Source organism: Pogonomyrmex barbatus, unplaced genomic scaffold, assembly GCF_055798465.1.
Source record: "Pogonomyrmex barbatus isolate J1 unplaced genomic scaffold, ASM5579846v1 scaffold8, whole genome shotgun sequence".
Classification (NCBI taxonomy): Eukaryota; Metazoa; Arthropoda; class Insecta; order Hymenoptera; family Formicidae; genus Pogonomyrmex; species Pogonomyrmex barbatus.
In genome coordinates, this window is record NW_028297182.1 from 42,604 (window position 1) to 64,488 (window position 21,885).

Here is a 21,885-nt window from a genome sequence, read left to right on the forward strand (position 1 = left end):
GAAATAAAAATTGATAGAACAAATGAACATCATCAAAATAATTTTTCTAAACTATTTTTGGTATTTATAATGAAATATCTCATTATCATTTAAAATCTCCTTTTTTCTTTATCCACAAATACCTCTTTCACTTCCCCATTATTGCCTCGCTATAAATATAAAAAGTATAACAATACGCAAAGAAAAAAAAGGAGATTTAAAACAAGTTTTAAATCTCTTTATTGCGTGAAATATACAATTCCGCTAGAAAGAGCATGTGATAAAAGGAAATCAATGAAAGCGATTACAACGATGATACATGATTGTTGCAAACAAATAGTGAGAATAGAGGTCAAGCCAAGAAGGAATCCAACGAACGAAGAATTAATAGAAGACATAGTATTGTATTCATTATTTTAATTTTGTTCATATCTCATTTGTATGTTAATTAAATATGTAAGTAAGATACTTGAATAATCGAAATCGATAATCGAATAATCGAAAAACAGAATATTATTTGATTCACTTATAAAATTCATGTTCAGACTCATCTTTCTTAATATTATTTTTATAACCTTTCTCAAAATCTTTTGCTAAAACGATGTAACGATTCTCACGAACCGCGTGCATTCCTGCTTCTTGACAGATAGCATTGATATCAGCACCAGAAATTCTATCTGGTCGTGCTACATAATCTTCAAGATCCACTTCTTCGCTCAGGTTCATTTTTGCAGTAATTGTAGAGAAAATTAAACGCTTTTGCCGTCGATCAGGTAACGGAAATTCAATTTTGCGATCCAATCTACCGGGACGAAGTAGTGCGGGATCCAATGTATCCGCTCTGTAAAGTACATAGGAATAAAGACAAAAATATCGCTTATCTTGATAACTATAACAGACTTAAGCAGAGGTTCTACTTACCTATTTGTCGCCATAATAACTTTGACATTAGTCGTCTGATCAAAACCATCCATTTGATTGAGTAATTCCAAGAGAATACGTTGCACCTCACGATCCGCTCCAGTTTGAGCATCGAATCTTTTTGTAGCGATAGCATCTATTTCATCGACAAATATTATAGCCGGCGAGTTCTCTTTCGCCAAACGAAACACATCTCGCACCATTCTCGGACCTTCACCCAGATACTTTTGTACAAATTCAGAACCCACTACGCGAATGAAAGCAGCTAAAAAATAAAAAATAATATAATTAGAAAGAATTTAATCATTTTTCACATAATTAAATATCTTTTATAACTTTTTAATACCAGTAGTATGTCTAGCAACAGCTTTTGCCAACATAGTTTTTCCACAACCAGGTGGTCCATACATAAGTACACCTCGCGGTGGATCAATACCGATCTGCTTATATAATTCAAAATGAGTAAGAGGTAGTTCCACTGCCTCTCTAATTTCTTGCTTCTGCATATCCATTCCACCTATATCGCTGTACTGAATATCTGGTTTCTCATCTGCATTATCAATAAAAGCGCATTGTGTTTTAATATTTACAAAGCTGTTTTGTTTTAAGTCAAATGTAACATTTGTGTACACACACCGTGCGCGCGCGCACATTTTGTGTGTGTGTGTGTGTGTGTGTGTGTGTGTGTGTGTGTGTGTGTACATTTTTTTAGAAAACCAAGAAAAGAATAAGCTAAGGAAATAGCAAGAATAGCAAGAATAAGCAAGAGAATACCGACTACTGTGTTAATTAATAAAAAAAGTTAATTAAATGAAGCATCAAGTAATTAATAAAGTAAAGATAATTAATAAAGTAAAGTAATTAAGTAAGGTAATAAATTAAAGTAATAAAGTAAAGTAATTAATAAAGTAATTAATAAAGTAAAAATTTCCAATTTTAATTAAACTCTTATCAAATTGTGATTATATTGTCTTCATTTGTCTTTCGTTTCTTGATCAAATACTTCACTTATTATATGATACTTGAAAGATGTATTATTATATTACCTGCTTGTAACATAGAAATACTAGAATCAGCTTCTGGTGGTAGAACATCTACCAAAGCATTACTATGCTTGTGAAGTGCTACACTAGCTGAAGGCTTTAAAAGTTCTCTGTCTATGGTAGACAAAATCCGTACATAATAATTTGAGCCTGTTGTGGAACCAACTATACCAGTGTTCTGATCAACAGCTTCTAGGAATTGTCCAATGACCAAAGGTACACTTTGGATACGTTTAACTTCTTCTTGAGCATGCAAATATTCTTTCTTTAGGTTACGTTGTTCATCTTTGATATATTCCTCTTGTACTTCAAGAAATTCCAACATTCTCTGCAGTTTCTACTCAAAGAATTATAATAATGTTTTATATATATATATATATGACACACACACACACACACACACACACACACACACACACACACACACACACACACACACACACACACACACACACGCCACCCATACCCATCCACCCATCCACCCACCCACACACATACACACACACACACACACACACACACACACACACACACACTACCCATACCCACCCACCCACCCACACACCCACACCCACACACACACACACACACACACACACGCATACACACACACAGAGAGAGAGAGAGAGAGAGAGAGAGAGAGAGAGAGAGAGAGAGAGAGAGAGAGAGAGAGAGAGAGAGAGAGAGAGAGAGAGAGAGAGAGAGAGAGACATATGTATATGTGTCCAACCAAATATATAATTTTATTGTCATAAATACTGCTACAAAATTAACTATTTAAAAATAACATTTATATATACAGTTAACTAAACATAACACAAAAAACATAAATATATTCTTTTTAAAATTATAGCTATATATATGCATATATATTTATATATTTATATATATATATATATATATATAGATATACATAATATACATGCAAGGATAACATATGTTATAAAAGATATTAAAATAGTGATCTGAACAAAAATTTCTTAAAATTAGTCTTTACTTGATTTTAAGATAACTCTTTTTTTTCAAAAATTTTATCCAAAGTTTGATTTTTAAATTAGAAAAAGAAATAGTTTGCTTATTATAAATCAAAATATAAAAAACAGACAAGGAGTACTCTATATATGGAATGCCTACTGCATTTGGCAATGAGTCATGTCATTTTTGCCTATCTCTCGTTTTCAATCAATATACAATTTATTACTCTTTTATAATTTAGAAACTAAACTTTGGGTAAAGTTTTAAAAGAGAAAAAATTGTTTTAGAATAAAGAAAGAAAAGTTGTTCAAAAATATTACATATCAAGAACAAATATTTTTTCTAAATTACCCTAGCATGTTGCAATACCTTATATTTAGTATAAAGATCTTCAACATCTAGCTCATCTCCAGCTCCTGTATAGTGACCAGCAACTGGTTTACAATCAGTTTCTATATCCTAAAAGCAAATGCAAAGTTTATTTTATTAGGTGAATAAATGACTAAAGAAATGGTAAATATAAAAGTGTAGTATGTAATACACATACGTAATACATGCATATATATATACAGCACATATGCACACATATGCATGTATATGTATACATATATACGTACATATGTATATATACAGATTTGGTACATACTTACTATATACCTACATGTGTATATGTATGCATGTATATATGTTCAATATTGCAAATTTTAATCATTTAATATTAGCAATCTTTGTAACTCTATCGAAAAATGTATGATAACAGTTGTGCATAAAAGATTATTATCGTTTCAAATCATAAAGATTCAACTACACAAATATGACAAATATAATTTAAAGAAAAATATACCTTATCGGGCAAGATAATGCCTAGTTCTTCCATTATAATTCAAGGAGATTATACAAGCTAATTTGATCGAATATTAGATATATCAGCTCTAACAATTTGTATCAAACAGTTCCAAATCCCACTAAATGACTCCAGACTTTTGAGTATCCGTCACCATTTTATTACAGTTTAACCAGTTATCATGATATAAAAAGAAAGGTATACCATTGCGCATAGCAATGGCGGCACGATGAGCGGAGCCAATGAAATTTGGGTCAAAATACACCCGCGTTATTCGAACACAAAACAATCATATATGGTTACATGTACTTAAAATGCAAATATTTTTAAAAAATAGTATAAAAATACTTGAATAATACAAACGTAGTACTAAAATTCCTTTGTAATGAGAGGAATAATAACCTATGTAAATTTCTAAATAATATTTATAATTATATAAATAATATAATTTTTATTTGCAATATGCGCGCGCGCGCGCGCGCGTGTGTGTGTGTGTGTGTGTGTGTGTGTGTGTGACGAGGTGGATGAAATCCTGTTATAATGATTCGATAAATTATCTGCAGCTATATATATACATATATTCATATATATATTTCTTTGCTATATATTCGCAAATAGCTAAGTCCGCAATCATTTGCCCGCAATCATTTACAGGAAACAGACGATACAAATCGTGTTTCTAAGTGTCAGTCCACATTAAGTATTTAATCTTTAAATCATAAGAAATTGACCAATCATAGTCGATTATTCTTTTCATATTTGATTATAATTGGTCAATTTCTTACTTCTTAAAGCTTAAATCACCTATTGTGGATCGACACTAATATAAGTTAATGTTCATACGTCACATATACAGGACTGCTGCCATTTTCTCGCAACAACCGGAAATCGCATATGACGCAAGTCCAAAGTCCTAATCAGCAATCTAGTTTAAGCCAGCGGCACACGATGCTTTTTTCTTGCTAGTTGCTAGCTGGATTCGCGTGCTTGTGAACTCTTGTCTTCGATTGGTATATTTTTTTAGATCCAAAAGAATATACCAATCAGAGACAAGAGCTCACGAGCACGCAAATCCAGCTAGCAAATCAGCAGGAAAAAAAGCATCATGTGCCGTTGGCTTTAGTATAGACATCTGTAGATGTGATATTTGTTTGAATTTTACAGTGTCAGTGTATGTATGGCCATTAAATTTCTGTAAAAATGTCAGCGTCTTGTTGTCTGTATCAAAAAGGGTCGTAATAAAAAAAAATAGTATTAGTCTATTTACTTAAGTTTTATATTTATAATAAATATATAAATGTTTCATGAAATATAAATAGTTGTTAATGTAATTTTATAGATTATGGTAAAAACGAAATTTTTAATATTTTAGATTTCCACTTAAAAGAGAAGACTATTTGAAAAAATGGCTTCAAAATATTGGAATTTTTTTTTAACAAAAGACAGCCACACGCAGATTCTAAAAAGAAGTATATACAATAAAATTGTTAATAAAGTAATAAGAAAATTTGTATTAAATACAAATATATTTACATTAGACACTAGATTTTTCGACGAATTAGAAATTGGAATAGATACTGCATACTGTATTCAACTAATAATTGCGATATGTAGATAATATTTAACAATAAGAATGAAATGACATGATATCGGCAGTGTCGGAAAATAGATGTGACTTGTAGTTCCACGGCTCAATTATAGACATTGCGGCGGCGGTAGTGTACGGCGATTTTTACGGTGTCACGAAAAAGGTCGGCGTGGCCACTCTCAGGTTCTTCTCTGGTATAGACATCTGTGTGTGGAACACAGATGTGCAATCCATATCCCAGCCAATCAAAATTTACTAACGTGACGAGTCTCTTGGCGAATCGTTGGCGAGTCTCTTCTTATAGGATCTCTAGTCCATGCTAGATTATGGGTGCGTTCCTTTATTCACTCCGAGTGCTCATGCTATGACGTAATGGAAGTGTACTACGGGGGTGCGTTTCTTTATTCACTCCGAGTACTATCAGTATTACGAATATTGGCTACCGCAACCAGCAGCGAGGTAAAGCAGTTAAAGCACGAAGATGGCTGCTTTCATGGAGACTGAAATAAGCTTGATTGATGCTGAAGAAAATAAAGCGTATAATATGAAATAATATAATATGATGAAATTATTATGATATTATGTAATATTATAAAATTATTTATTATTATTAATTATTTTTTTATTATTGTTATTATTGATATTAATATTATTATTAATTTTTTTATTATTTAGCATTTATTATTTTTTATTATTATTAATTATTTTATATATATATATTTTATATTTAATATATATAATAAAACTGCTAATATATATAATAACTGCTTTACCTCGCTAGTTGTACGGCAGTAGCCGCAACAGGAAGTATGTCAAAATCAATGACGTCATAGAATTCAAGGCAGTTCTTTCGGAGTGCACTACTTTCTATATCGGAATATTATTCGTAGTATTCAGTGATAGACTCAGAGTACTAAAGGAACGCACTCTATATATATATATATATATATAATCCATTAGGTTAGGTCTGATTATACGAAAGCGGACTATTCATAACATCTAGTGCAAATACCAAGTTACCTTTTTAATTTTTTGAAAGGAATAAAAAAATTGTTTAGATTACGTACGTACAATTGATTAAACATAGAGTATTCATAATAATAAAGATATTCTTCGAGATGTTGGAACGTAAAGACGACGAAGGAAATTTATATGTTTTCGTGAGTACATATTATAAAAACACTTATGCATGCATGCATGCATGCTGCATATACGCACACACACACACACACACACGCGCGCGCGCACGCACGCACGCACGCACGCACGCACGCACACAAATTTATGACTAATAAAATATTAGCATATAAACATTATGATTATAATTAAGCAGAATGAAGAAGATTTACCATATGAAGAAGAAATTTTACGAAATCCATATTCAGTGAAACATTGGCAACGCTATATCGATCATCTTAAAAATACAAACAGTAAGAATTTGAATATAGTATATGAACGAGCGTTGAAAGAACTTCCAGGAAGGTAAAATAATTTTTTAAATATATTTTTGCATTTACTTCCCTATATATTTGTATCAGAATTTATATATCATTTATTATGTTGATGTAGTTATAAACTATGGTATAATTATCTTCGACAACGTGTGAGTCAATTAAAAGGTCGATGTATAACAGATCCATTATATGAAGATGTTAATAATGCATTTGAACGTGCATTGGTATTTATGCATAAAATGCCACGTATATGGATGGATTATTGCACACTAATGACCGAAGAGTGTTATATAACACGAACACGCCAGGTGTTTGACCGTTCTCTCAGAGCACTTCCCATCACACAGCATCATCGTATATGGCCATTATATATTTATTTCTTAAAAAAACACAATGTTTATGAGACTGCTGTTAGAGTCTTTAGAAGATACTTAAAGGTAATATCTATAGCAATAGTGACATAAAAATAATATTTATATACAATATTTTATAAAGACTAACAAGAACAAATTTCTAAGATTTTTTTGAGATGTAAATTCTAATATTCTAATATAAAATGTCGTCTTGAGTTAGCATATAAAGTTAGTGACAAATTGCTCGAGATTTTTATACTTACATTATGCATAATATTAAAATGAAAAAAATAAAAAAATTTTACCTTTTCTTCTGTAAGTATTGATATAAAAATTACATAATAATTAAAATTACAAAGATAATAAAATTGATTTTAGTGATATTTACACAAACACATCTTTATATATACTTTGTACATTTTAGATATAGTTTATATCTTTATATATAATTACATTTTACTGAAAATTATATGAAAAAAATTATGTTTTATATATGCAAGTTGTCAGGTAAGACTTCTCTTCAAAAAACAAAAGAGACATTTCTTTTCAAAATTTGTTGCTGGTTTCATATTTGCGAAATGTCATGGTTTATACTTTATATCATATAATATAATATTTCCCTTTCCTAATAATATTTTAGTAAAATGTTATTATCTATATGCAAAAGTTTGCACAAATATTAAAGCGAGTTTATCTTTTCTATGTAATCTTGTCTAATATCAATGTAATCAATACTGATAAAACTAATAATCAGATTTTACTTTTAGTACTATCGTACTATGTCTGAACGCGTGAACTTTAGGCGATCTGATTTATTAACTTTAAATAATTCCAACATAAAAATTAATATTGTTTCAATATTTTAATATTATAAATTTCATCTCAAAATGATTTTAAGAATTTTGTAAGCGTTAATAACCTTTGTGGGATAGCCTGTATATATTATTTTTACATTGTTCCTTGCATCTCTGAGATATACGCGCGCGCATGCATGCATATATATTTTATTCTATGTTTGTATATATAATTTAGAACGCGCGCGCGCGCGCGTGTGTTGTGTGTGTGTGTGTATGTATGAATATGTATATGTATACAGCTAGCACCGGAAGATACAGAGGAATATATAGAATATTTGATATCAATTGGAAGACTTGATGAAGCTGCTGTGAAACTTGCACAAATTGTCAACCAGGATGATTTTGTATCAAAGCATGGAAAGTCTAATCATCAATTATGGAATGAATTATGCGATTTGATATCAAAAAATCCTTCCAAGATAAAATCTCTAAATGTAGATGCCATTATTAGAGGCGGTTTGAGACGGTATACAGATCAGTTAGGACCTTTATGGAATTCTCTAGCAGATTATTACGTTCGAAGTGGTCTCTTTGAAAGGGTATTGCTAACTTCGCATTCATATTTAATTATTCTCCCTCTTCCTCCCTCTTTCTCTTTCTTCTCCATCTTCCTCCATTTTATTCTCTCCTCTTTCCTTCGTTTTTATATTATATGTATGTTTAATTTTTTAAGAGTTGAGAAATGATTTATTGAACTTCTTTTATTAAATTCAAAAAATAAAAATTCAAGATCTTGCCCGACTCTATGTTCCTGTGATTCTCTATTGTCTATATGATTAAACTCCAGTTATATTTTTATATATATATATATATATATACATACACACACAATCTTATTTAGGCAAGAGATATTTATGAGGAAGCTATACAGACTGTTACTACTGTCAGAGATTTTACACAAGTTTTTGATGCCTATGCGCAATTTGAGGAATTAAGTCTTAAAAAACTCATAGAAGAAGCAGCAAGAAATCCTACTGAAGAAGGTAATTAATGAAAATTAATTTAGATCAATATTAGGTATTACGGATACATATATTTGTTTTAATTATATTTTGCGTATTAGATGACATAAAGTTAGAATTGAGACTGGCACGATTAGAACATCTTATGGAAAGAAGGTTATTATTACTCAATTCTGTATTATTACGACAAAACCCACACAACGTAGCGGAATGGCATAAAAGAGTACAACTTTATGAGGGGCAACCACACGAGGTACAAAAATATAAACTTTATAAATGGATGTTTCTTCCAGAATAAATTTTAATGCTAACTCTGATATATGCTTTCCTATAGATAATTAATACGTATACAGAAGCAGTGCAAACTGTACAACCACAGCTAGCAGTTGGTAAATTGCATACATTATGGGTTGCTTTTGGCAAATTTTATGAGGAAAATGGACAAATAGAAGACGCTAGAGTGGTATTTGAAAAAGCAACTCATGTTCCTTATACTAAAGTAGATGATCTTGCTTCAGTATGGTGTGAATGGGCAGAAATGGAAATTAGACATGGGTAGGTTTAGTTTACTCTTTTTGTTTTCATGCTTGATTCGATACATACAAATAACCAAATATTAAGAAAAATTATTTCTCAAATTAAATGAAGAAAAGTATAGTTAAAATTGAATTCAAATAAGTATCTTCCAACCAACCCCCCCTCCCCCTCCACACACACACACACACACACACACATACACACACGCACGCACGCACAAATATATAATGAAAAAATATATATATATATATAATATTGATAAAAATATTTAATGTTGTATAGAAATTGCAAAGAGGCTTTAAAACTTATGCACCGTGCTACTGCAATGCCTGCTAGAAAAGTAGCATATCATGATGAAACAGAAACAGTACAAATGAGATTATATAAATCTTTAAAAGTATGGTCTATGTATGCAGATTTGGAAGAAAGTTTTGGAACTTTTAAGGTATTGATATTTAATTCGTTGTTTATTTTTTTTTCTTTATATTACAAAATTAATATTTTCAATTTTATGTTTGTCACAATAGACTTGTAAAGCAGTATATGACAAAATAATCGACTTGAAAATCGCAACTCCACAAATTATTATAAATTATGGATTATTTTTGGAAGAGAATAATTATTTCGAAGAGGCATTTAGGGTACATTGTGTATATATATATATATATGTGCTTATGTACACACACACATTTTATATATATATATATATATATATCTGTTAATCTAACAATATCTTTAACAGTATTCATCTTTTAGGCTTATGAAAAAGGTATCGCATTGTTTAAGTGGCCAAATGTTTACGATATTTGGAACACATATCTTACAAAATTTTTAAAACGCTATGGTGGTACGAAACTGGAACGTACTAGAGATCTTTTTGAACAATGTTTAGAATATTGTCCACCAAAGTATGCTAAAGGTAATAATAGATAAATAAACGTGCGCACGCACATATATACACACACACACACACACACACACACAAAATTTGTATTATCTCTATTAATTGACATTATGTAACAGGATATGATATGTTCGATGTAAGAAAAAAAAAATAACTTCGATTTGATTACAGCCTTATATCTATTATATGCAAAACTAGAAGAAGAGCATGGTTTGGCAAGGCATGCGATGTCTGTATATGAACGTGCGACGAATGCTGTGCTCCCGGAAGAAAAATTTGATGTAATATATTTTCATCGATGCATTCTTTCTTTTCTATTAATTTTAACAAATTATATACAATTCTATGTTTATAAAGAAATTTGCTAAATGTTTTGTATTATGTTGAAAAGAGTGCTTATTGTATATTTATTTTTTAGCGTTTTTAGAATTTTTGGGATTATTTCATATTTATATATTTTCCAATCAAAATATGAAATATTTTCCGAAATATAAAATATTTTCAGTATTATTGAAATTGATGATATATTAAAGAATCTATATAAATTCATAGAATAGAAATTGATTTCTTAATTTACAGATGTTCAATATATATATAAAAAAAGCTGCAGACATATATGGTGTACCGAGAACTCGACAAATATACGAAAAGGCCATAGAAGTTCTAAATGACGAAAATACTAGAGAAATGTGTTTACGATTTGCAGAAATGGAGACCAAATTAGGAGAAGTAGATAGAGCAAGAGCGATATATGCACACTGTAGTCAAATATGTGATCCAAGAGTATGATATCATGCTTCTAATACTTTTCAACAAAATTATATTACTCACTTTTTATTCCTTAAATTAAAATGATAGGTTACATCCAACTTTTGGCAAATTTGGAAAGAATTTGAAGTCAGACATGGGAACGAGGATACAATGCGTGAAATGCTTCGAATCAAACGTAGCGTGCAAGCTATGTATAACACTCAAGTAAATATGATGTCTGCACAAATGTTGAATAACGCATCCAATCAAGTATCAGATATTCCAATGGATGCTATGCGTTTATTAGACAGTAAAATTACAAGTGCAGGTAAATAAAGATTAAACATTATTTTTGTTTCTTTATTTTGTAAATCTGGAAGAATCATAAACGATCCCTTGAATCGCAGATAACACTGCCGATCTCAAAGGAGGCATCAAATTTGTACGTGGTGTAACAGAAAAAGATGGTAAATCGGAATCTCATGTAAATAATCCAGATGAGATTGATATCGACATGGATGATGAAAATTATAACAATGCAGAAATAGAAGAAGGTTACCCTATATGTATAAATAATTTTAATACTTAATACTATATATAATTTTAATATAATAATTTTAATACTTAAATGATTTTAATGTAATCTAATGTTACGTAATGCTACTCAAGTGCATATTTTTAGTAAAAGAATAAAGAAACAATATGCTACATGTATATATTACATAGTTGCAGTCATACACGTAGACCAAAGCTGCATAAACATACATAAATAGACCTTTTTTTTTTCTTTTTTTTTTCTTTTTTTTTACAAGATAAAGTTGAAAAATATGTTTACACAAAAGTTTTAAGATTTTAAGAAAAACATGTGAGAATGTTGGTTTGATATTAGACAATTGTTTAATATTGACAATTGTCAAGATAAAAATTATCGACACTTTTTTAAAATAAAACTTTTTTTATATAACTTGATTCTTCTAATCATTCTGAATATAACAATATAAGAGATAAATTTATATCAAGAAATCAATAGTTTATAAAATATTTATTATAGTTTTTTAGTATTTTTATAATATTAGTTTACAAAATATTATACTTCAGGACAAAATATGCCACAATAAAGTATAAAGTATCTCGTAAATTATTAATTTTTTTAATATAACTTTATCTTAATATTATTATGTTTAAAAGAATCATATTACATAAACAAAATTTCATTAAGAAAAAATGGCGATGATTCTTATGTGATTTTTACATGATTATCCAATATCAAATTAACAGCACTCTTAAAATTAAAATTTTTGTTTAAATAACATGTTTTTATTATTTACCTTGTAAAGATAAGAAAAAGAAATGACAAATCAAAATGGAATATTATGTGTATGTATATATGATAAATAATAAAGGTTGTATTGTCCATTGTATTTTATGAGAAATTTTTCTTCGAAAAATAACTGACGTTATCCCGATTAAAAAATCCGTTGTAATTGATCATATTTGAAAAAAATAAAGATAAGACATTTTTACAAGGGAAAAATCAATTCTAAATTAATCCAACGATATTTCACTAAAATGGCAAAAATAAAAAAATGACATACAAATTAATCTTGGTAACATTTATTTTTTTCAGATATACCAATCGAGAAACAGACTATACCATCACAAGTATTTGGTAGTTTAAAAGCAGCTCAAGCTGAAGAAGATTAAAATGTCAGTATCGTAGTTGAACGATATCTGTCCAACAATTATGTAATCTTATCATAAAATGTATTGTTTTCATCATTAAATCTATCTTTTTAATGTAATGTATTTGTAAAGTATTATATATAATATGTACCATTTTTTAAATACAAGAGATCCATAATAATAAAATAAAAATAGATAATTATATAATAATTATATAATTTCTGTTTATATATATATATTTAAATAATTAGAGTGTTAAGGATAATATATCGTTGTGCAATGATTTAGCATATGTTTTACATCGTTCTTACAATGTTTAATACTACTTACAATTATGCGTATATGCACAGATTAAAAATAAAATCTTTCAACAAAATCATGATAATATAAAATGTAATATGGTATTGCTTTTAATTGCTTTTATATATTAAATAACATATCGAGGAGGATTTATAAAATAAAGATCGTTATATACTACAGAATCATCTATATCGGTGTGACCTAATGTCGAATGTTCTTTACGAATACCTCCAAAAACTATTAGTTCTCCCCTTCCTACTACAAGAGAATACAAAATTCTCTCATCAGGTCCCGAATGATCGTTTTGTTGCAAGGGAATCCATGAAGCATTACTGTCATCGGAAAGGACATTGGTAATATCTAATACAAATATCGATAATGTATTCTCAGATTTTTTGGATGCTCTCATCAGTTGTGTCCTCTTATTTCGGATTTTCTCTTCCATTCTTCTTAGTGATTCCAATTGACGTTGTCTATTCATATTTAAATTACTATGCACAGGTTGATCACGAAACGCAGCCATACTTAAAATATTATCACTATAAAATGATATCGTTTTTGGAATACTAGATATGTGCGATGAAACATGTGCATTTTGTGAATGTGATCGAGAAAACTCTCCATGCCGTCCATTTATATTTTCATCTTTATCCATGACAGATAAGTTGCCTTGTCTAAAAAACAAAATTGCTTAATAATAATAACAAAATCATCACGATTGTTTGTACTTCTTTGTGATAATACTCTTTGTGATATACATAATATCATTATGACTGCATCAGACCTTTCGGACAAAAAATTTAATTCGCACAAGCGTGGCGACGTACTCCTTTGACAGGTAACTTTTTTCAATGGGATACTCATATCACTCGGTTTCGCTTGACGTCTATTTTTACTAAGTACGATGATGTAATTCCCCACCTATGTAAGTAATAAATATAATATTATATATTTTATATAATATTCATATTCTAATATTATATATGCGCGCACGTACCCGCACCCGCACCCGCACTCGCATCCGCACTCGCACCCGCACGCACGCACAGATATTCTTGAACTTAGTGTCAAAATTGCTACAGTGATTCTAGCAAATGAAAATAAGTTGAAAATATCTAATAAACATATGTCTGATTCCGAATGGTTTCAAAGTTATGGAGTATTGAAGTAAAAAAACACGAATAGAAATAAATTATATTATATTGTATTGTTTAATGTTCCTTTTTCATTTAATACTCTACAAAAGATGCTTAAAAATTCCCACGAACTTCGACATATTTTCTAGCACGAATTAGTGAATTGTTTTCGACATTTTGAAAAATATTTGGAGTTTTGCGGATGTTATAGGCAGTATTGAAGGAGGTATGCGGGACAGTGGATGACTGCGGCCGCAAAATTCCAAATATTTGACAATGATTTGACAGGGCGCGCTTATCAGCGTCAAATAACAAATTAAACGACATTTATTTCAGACAATTCATGTCTCCTTACAAAAGCAACTTCAATATTCCGTAACTCTAAAATCGTTTCGGAATCGAATATATATTTATCAGTCATTTTTAACTTTTTTCATGTGCTGAAGTCGCTGTAGCAGTTTTGATAAATATAATCGATAAGTATGATCCTTTATAAATTTATCAAAATGTATGAATTGTATGAATATTTGACGAAATGTCTCACATTTTTGTATTGCAATATAAAATAAAAATGACTTTACGATTATAAAATTTTTACGATTATAAAATTTTTACGATTATAAAATTATATCATTAAGATTTATATTATAAAAAAAGTTTCATAACTAATTGTAAAGTATGAAATACTTTAAAACTTGAAAAAACCGATATAAATACACGTAGAAAGATACATTTTCAATAAAATACAATTAATAAGTTATTTAATTCGAAAGATTCTGATCTATATTTAGATCGTATTTAATTAATGCAAATAATATTTTTAATCAAAAATCGATAATTTACATCATACTTTTACTATTTTTAGTTAAAAAAGATCTCTAAATAGTTTCTTACTAAATTAAAAGAGATATTTATATAAATAATTATGTTAACATGGTGTTTACAAATAAAATAATTTTTTTAATATAAAAACGTATTTAATATTTTCCATATTTTGAAAAAGAGTCAAATATGACAATGAATACTCTGAATTAAAAGAGATTAAGGCTGGTGTATCACAAGGAAGTGTATTAGGGCCATTACTCTATTTAATATATATCTGTGACATCCCATAGTCAAATTATATAACTACTTTTGCAACTTTTGCGAACGATACTGCTATACTAACTATAATGCTATAATACTAAGAAAGTAACAAAAAACTACAAAAGCAGTAAATAAAGTTAATTGGACTAAAAAATGGAAAATTAAACTCAATGAGAAAAATAAATCAACCCACGTTAATTTTACATTACAAGAAAAAAATTCTCCCACTAAAATTAAACAAGAAAGTAATACCTATCAATACAAAGTATCTAGAAATGAACCTAAATGTCAAGCTGCGCTGGAAGGAACATATAAAAAAGAAAACTAGAAAAAAGAAAGCTCAAATGTCAAAGGAAATGTACTGGTTGATTGGGAGGAGATCTTAACGGTATATAATAAGATGCTTCTATACAAACAAATCTGGATATATGGTATACAACTTTGGAATTGTGCTAGCAAAAGTAACGTAAATAAAATTCAAGTGTGTCAAAGTAAAATATTACGAAAGATACTCAACGTCCCATAGTTAGGAATAATGATATACATAAAGATTTAGAAATCCCAACTGTCAAGAAGGAAATTAAGAAAGCCGCTCGGCGATATAATGAGCACACGGATATCGAAGCGCGATGTCTATTAAACAACAACGGATTAAGATGCAAGAGATTAAAGAGGATAAAATCATTCGAGCTTTGTTTAAAATATAAGCTCTAATATAAAAAGAACTAAGTAGACACACTGGCGAATCCTTAGAACCATTTTAGGAAGTTTAAGTTAAGAGAAAATTGCTGGTTAGCCGGGATATCAACTAGTTGCAACAGTTTATTATTTAAACAAATTTAAGAGATGAATATTTTATTTTAATATATTATATTACCTTACAAGCTTGATGACACCAAATACGTGTTGGGGCCCATTCTGTATTGTGCATATTAACTTTCTTCCATGTCCAAGACATACCTTCCATTGTTAACAACCAAGCATCATTCATAGCAGCATTTGGTCCTGTGCAACCTCCTGTATATTTAAACATGTAATTACTCAATTGTATATTGAATTATTCTGATTTTAATGAGTAAATATTTCAATCTATAATATAGATATGAAATATATGAAATGAATATATGAATATGTGACAGGTAAATATTTCAGAAATTAAATATTGGTTTTACGTTAGACAGCTATTTGAGCTATTTGAAAATCACATATAAATCACAATTATTTTTTAAAATATACAGCTTCAACTTTTGTCTAAAATATTTTCAATATACTTAATTTTTAATATATTTATATTATAAATACGCACATACGCGCGCATGTAAGAAGTATAGATGAAATATATGGATACACACACGTGCGCGCGCGCACATGAATAAATAAATAAATAAATAAATAAATAAATAAATAAATATATATATATATATATAAAATCATTCAATATAATTCATCTATATTTCTTAAGTAAATTAAATTGGCAAGAATTACATATATTTCATTATCAAGAATAGTCAGCAATCAATACAACCGCCAATCACAAATAGAAGTTTCTCTTACCAAGTACAAGCAAATGCTTCTCTCCTAATTCAATTTGCGATTGACCATAACGTGGTTGTGGCTTCAAATTTGATGTAGTTTGTTTGTGCCAAGAATATGAGTCCAAATTTAAACACCATACATCATTGGAACTATTATAAAATAATATATGCAACATTATGCATTGTGTATATGTTTGTGTACACACATACACACATGCTCACGTCAATATAATTTATGAAAATATACCTGTATCCATTACAAACTCCACCAAAAACAACCATTAAGTTTCTATGTATTGTTGCAGAATGCGCAGAAGTTGGTGGTGGAGTTTCCAAAGTGTTTATAGCAGTCCATTTGTTTGATTTTATAGAGTATATATGTAATTCATTAAATAATTTCCATTGCTAAAAATATATATTATTATCTCTTAATATATTTTAATGTATATGCTGCACAAATATATATTACATATGTCCACTTATTACATACACAGGACACAGACAGGACACACACATACACACACACACACGCGCGCGCGCGTACCCACACTACACACACACACACACACGCACGCACGCACGTACGCACGCACATACACATACATATACATATACATACACATATTTTCAAAACAACCATGCTCTTATTAAATGATAATTACTTGATGTAATGGATATGGTGATGGATGAGACCACCCTCCAAATAAAATTAAACTTTTTTTATAATAAAGCATCGTAGCACAAGCTTTAGGTGATGGATAGTTGCCCATAGTGATTGGTCTGATCCACGTCCTTGTGCTTAAATCTAACTGCCATAAATCATTAAATGTTGTCCATGTAGCCGTACAGCCACCAAAAACATACATAGAATTATCATATATACAAGCAGAATGTGAATGTCTCTTTCCAATAGTTGTTATCCAATGTATAGATGGCAATGAATTCCACAGCAAAGCTCCAAAAGCGACAGACTTTTGAAAATGTGCTTCATTGTGTTCTATTACGTCTAATTAATAAAAAAGAAAGATATATATGTATATATATTTATATGTGTGTGTATATGTATGTGTGTGTGTGTGTGTGTGTGTGTGTGTGTGTGTGTGTGTGTGTATGTGTGTGTGTGTTATATATTAAATATAATAATGATCAGATTCATGCTCATAGCGCTCATGGAATAATTTCATCCATATTGTTTATCAAATATTAAACAAGGATAAACAAGAATAAATGATGCTTATGAGTGTCATAAACGTGAATTAGACCACAATCTATGTTTAATATAAAATTATAAAAATAATGCAAAAAATATGCATACTTTTGGTAGCACGATACCATCTTTTACAAACAAGCTTGCATTCCTGTAGATCTTTGTAAGGTGGTATTAAGCTTAGAATATACTCCAATAATTCATCAGGTAGATCGTTGATTTTACATTGCATTTTGCACCCACTAACTTTTATGAACGTACTACAAAAATTGACTACACCTTGTACGAAAGTTTCAAAATCGAGATGTCCTCATTATCCACCAGATAAAAAAAATTATTTCTTAAAAATATTTTTAAAAAAATACAACTGCACAGATTTTTTACAAGAGTATGTTTACATCTTCTTTGTACATAATAATTTTAATTTCACAGAACCTATGATGGTTTATAATTCATAAGATCTATAACGATTTATAATTCAGGATAAATATATGTAACTCAAATTGGAAGAAAAAAAGCACAATACGCTCAAAATAATTCTTTATTACACTGTTTTTCCGTCAATTGTCATGTATAATGTTGGAGATGAGCTGCCTTTTCGCGCATATATACTATGGCTGCGTTCCGAGATTCACTGTCAGTATTGGAAATCTAAGGTGCGTTCCTTTATTCACTCCAAGTACTCATGCTTGACGTAATGAAAATGTACTGCGACTATCGTTCCGTTTTAAGGCCATTGCACGTGAAAAAATTTTAATCGTAATTGTAAGATTATAAACAAATTGATCAATCAGAATCAATTATTCTCCTTACCGTTTAAAAATAATCGATTGTAGTTGGTCAATTCGCTTATGACCTTACAATTACCACTAAAATTTTTTCACATGCAATGGCCTTTAGTTTTGTGCGCTTTCTAAGGCCTGTTCTACAATGTGTCGTGTGTCGGTGATTCATTTTCTTATGCGTAATGCATTATGTGCGTAAGTATCGGTCCACAATAGATGATTTAAGCTTTAAGAAGTAAGAAATTGACCAATATATAATCGAATATGAAAAGAATAATCGATTGGTCAATTTCTTACGATTTAAAGATTAAATACTTATTGTGGACCGACACTAATGCATTCATTTTCTTATGCGTAATGCATTATGTGTTATGTCAAAGTGTGCGCCGGCGCTTAGGCTGATTACACACAGGACGCGGCAACACGATGGCTGAACAATCTTACGTCACAGTATAAATGTATACTAAGACGTAAGATTGTTAAGCATAAGAAATGAAAATAATTCATTTAAATAGGTTTTTACAACCATGTCTTACAGCTTTATAGCCTTATGTTATGTCATTGTAGACTGGGCTTAAGAATTGATTATGAATACCGGCCTTAGTTTCGTTTCACTAAAGGTGAATTACCACTGAGCGCGTCACGTGCGCGTCACTAATTGACCAATCAAAACATTTTATTGTATTATTTGCGATGTTTTGATTGGTCAATTCGTGACGCGCGGATGACGCGACGCGTGACGCGCTCAGTAGGAATTCATCCTGAGGCTGGTTCCCCATGCAGTATAACTTGCGTAAACATAAGCTGCGTCCATTATGACGCGACGCGAGGTAAATTTAAGGATAGCGTCATTCCTATTCACATTGAATATGTCGCCGCCGCCGCATCGCCGCAAATCAACGCAACACATGAGCGAGCACTAATCTAATATCAAAGTAAAATTGTATATAAACATAACTTCTCTCTGTATATATATTGATTGGTCAATTCGTGACGCGACGGATGATGCGACGCGTGACGCGCCAGTGAGAAACTCTGTCTCAGCTGCTCTACACAACTCCGTCTAGACTCTTATTAGACGATTTGATTGGTTGACGCAATGCATTACGTTATGCAAGTCACGCTGCATGGGAACTACCCTAAAGAAGCAAGTTCTTACAATCGCGCTTTAATCCCGGTCTACAATAAGTGATTCAAGCTATAAGAAATTGATCAATCATAATCGATTATTCTCTTATTCTTCGACGGAACTTATGCAAAATAATGTGTCTCCGCCTTTAATATTTTTATATTTATGATTGTCCATAGTATTGAAAATTCGAAAATGATTCGAAAATAGGTTATATTTAGTCTATATTTTTCAAGAGAAGGAGAAAGAGAGAGAGAGAGAGAGCAACGACTCTAAACTGAATAAAACTTTTTAAAATTTCCCTTGACAAAATGTCAATGCTATTTCAAAGGATTGTTAGTAAATTGCAAGGACTTAAGCCTATTTGTCTACTTAAATATTGCACAACCGTAGAAAATCAAAGAAGAATTGAAGATATCGTTCCGATTATATCTAAGATACAGTACAATGACGAGAAGAATTTTTATCAAAAACCTCGACAAGTATGGCTAGAGAATTTGAATACAATAGAAGAAAAGAAATTAGGTTTGATTACTTTACATCCACATATTTATGCGGCTGCACCTCGTATCGATATCATTCATCAGAATGTGAGATGGCAAAGAATGTATCGCTGGGTTGTAAGTATTAAAACAATATTTGCAAATCAGAGATATAAAGGAATTATATTGTAAGGATATTAGTTTTATATATATATATATATATATATATATATATTTTTTTTTTTATAGTCTTACGCACATACAAAAACACGTGCCGAAGTTAGAGGTGGTGGTAAAAAACCTTGGCCACAGAAAGGACTGGGAAAAGCTCGTCATGGAAGTATACGTTCACCATTATGGAGAGGTGGTGGAGTAGCTCATGGTCCTCGTTCTCCAACGCCACATTTTTACATGTTGCCATTTCATATCCGTATAGCAGGTCTTGTGGCAACATTATCTATAAAACTTGCGCAAGATGACTTGCATATAATTGATGAATTGGAAATTCCATCGTCAGAATCTTCGTATATAGAGCAATTAATCGAGGAGAGGAATTGGGGACCATCTGTTCTTTTTGTAGATAGCTATGATATTATGCCTACAAATATTACACTTGCGACTGATCAAATTAAGCATGTCAATCTAATGCCTATATATGGTAAGTAAGTTTGTTATCATGTATCATGTATATGATTTCATATATTATACAAATCCTTAGTACAATATCTAATAACATAAACCTTATAACATAAAAATTATTTATAGATTTGATTATCGAATAAATGAATGACAGATTTACTCAGCAGCTTAATCTAAATATATATAAATTATTTATTCTGAAATTCCATTATATTGTCCAAATATAATTAATTTGTACAAATTTTAATGAGAATAAGAAGTTTATATGTGTTTACTTTTTCAAAGTATCAAAATATTACTAAATCAATTAAAGTTCGATACAAATTAACTTGAATTAACACATTAATAAAAGTTATCTTAATGAGTAACACAATCAATATGTTGTATATAGATCTATTATTTCTTTTTATATATAGGTCTGAATGTATATAGTATGCTGAAACACAATACTCTAGTACTTACAGAAAAGGCAGCCAGATTAATAGAAGAGAAATTACTCTATCATTTACACAGAGCTGACAACTATAAATCTAATTCATTCAAACTGAATCAGGAATGAAGTCCAATGATTTTCAGTGGAGTTACATATTTATATATTATTTATGTGTAATTTTATATAATATATATATATATATATATATATATATAAAAATCATTTATGTAATATATTTACAGATTGCATTATTTGTAAACATCTTAAACATCTGTATTTGTAATAAATTGTATTTAATAAAAA

General features: G+C 29.9%; 4 protein-coding genes and 1 long non-coding RNA gene across 9 annotated transcripts; 2 read left to right on the forward strand and 3 right to left on the reverse strand.

The window, feature by feature from the left end:
• Positions 1 to 381: 381 nt before the first annotated feature.
• Rpt3 (26S proteasome regulatory subunit Rpt3) lies at positions 382 to 3,951 on the reverse strand. The gene is made up of 6 exons (XM_089083660.1): positions 3,763 to 3,951; positions 3,288 to 3,377; positions 1,947 to 2,280; positions 1,247 to 1,450; positions 901 to 1,165; positions 382 to 820 (listed from the first exon to the last, which is right to left on the reverse strand). Exons 1-6 carry the CDS (start codon positions 3,793 to 3,795, stop codon positions 502 to 504), a joined length of 1,245 nt encoding a protein of 414 aa, XP_088939786.1. The 5' UTR covers positions 3,796 to 3,951; the 3' UTR covers positions 382 to 501.
• Positions 3,952 to 5,269: 1,318 nt separating this feature from the next.
• On the reverse strand, positions 5,270 to 6,261 carry LOC148934684 (uncharacterized). The gene is made up of 2 exons (XR_016141065.1): positions 6,124 to 6,261; positions 5,270 to 5,871 (listed from the first exon to the last, which is right to left on the reverse strand). It is a non-coding gene; the product is annotated as an uncharacterized LOC148934684 (long non-coding RNA).
• fand (Pre-mRNA-splicing factor SYF1 fand) lies at positions 6,247 to 12,969 on the forward strand. The gene is made up of 15 exons (XM_089083742.1): positions 6,247 to 6,510; positions 6,684 to 6,832; positions 6,920 to 7,241; positions 8,254 to 8,553; positions 8,856 to 8,997; positions 9,078 to 9,229; positions 9,311 to 9,531; positions 9,796 to 9,958; positions 10,041 to 10,154; positions 10,270 to 10,432; positions 10,589 to 10,698; positions 10,997 to 11,200; positions 11,276 to 11,495; positions 11,575 to 11,721; positions 12,795 to 12,969. The coding sequence occupies exons 1-15, from the start codon at positions 6,469 to 6,471 to the stop codon at positions 12,869 to 12,871; spliced, it is 2,526 nt and encodes an 841-aa protein (XP_088939868.1). The 5' UTR covers positions 6,247 to 6,468; the 3' UTR covers positions 12,872 to 12,969.
• On the reverse strand, positions 12,766 to 18,838 carry Fbxo42 (F-box protein 42). Of its 4 annotated transcripts, XM_089083744.1 has the most exons (8): positions 18,223 to 18,838; positions 17,791 to 17,913; positions 17,570 to 17,712; positions 17,155 to 17,312; positions 16,927 to 17,057; positions 16,250 to 16,389; positions 13,935 to 14,071; positions 12,766 to 13,824 (listed from the first exon to the last, which is right to left on the reverse strand). In XM_089083744.1, exons 1-8 carry the CDS (start codon positions 18,344 to 18,346, stop codon positions 13,278 to 13,280), a joined length of 1,503 nt encoding a protein of 500 aa, XP_088939870.1. In that variant the 5' UTR covers positions 18,347 to 18,838; the 3' UTR covers positions 12,766 to 13,277. The 4 variants fall into 4 exon arrangements, with proteins under 4 accessions (XP_088939870.1, XP_088939871.1, XP_088939869.1 ...); XM_089083745.1 differs by lacking the exon at positions 17,791 to 17,913 and having other exon boundaries at positions 18,223 to 18,833; XM_089083743.1 differs by having other exon boundaries at positions 17,570 to 17,913; positions 18,223 to 18,831.
• A 1,083-nt stretch (positions 18,839 to 19,921) lies between these two features.
• On the forward strand, positions 19,922 to 21,755 carry mRpL4 (mitochondrial ribosomal protein L4). Of its 2 annotated transcripts, none has more exons than XM_011635432.2 (3): positions 19,922 to 20,648; positions 20,760 to 21,168; positions 21,605 to 21,755. In XM_011635432.2, exons 1-3 carry the CDS (start codon positions 20,340 to 20,342, stop codon positions 21,706 to 21,708), a joined length of 822 nt encoding a protein of 273 aa, XP_011633734.2. In that variant the 5' UTR covers positions 19,922 to 20,339; the 3' UTR covers positions 21,709 to 21,755. The 2 variants fall into 2 exon arrangements, with proteins under 2 accessions (XP_011633734.2, XP_011633733.2); XM_011635431.2 differs by having other exon boundaries at positions 19,995 to 20,648; positions 21,566 to 21,755.
• The last annotated feature ends 130 nt before the right edge of the window (positions 21,756 to 21,885 follow it).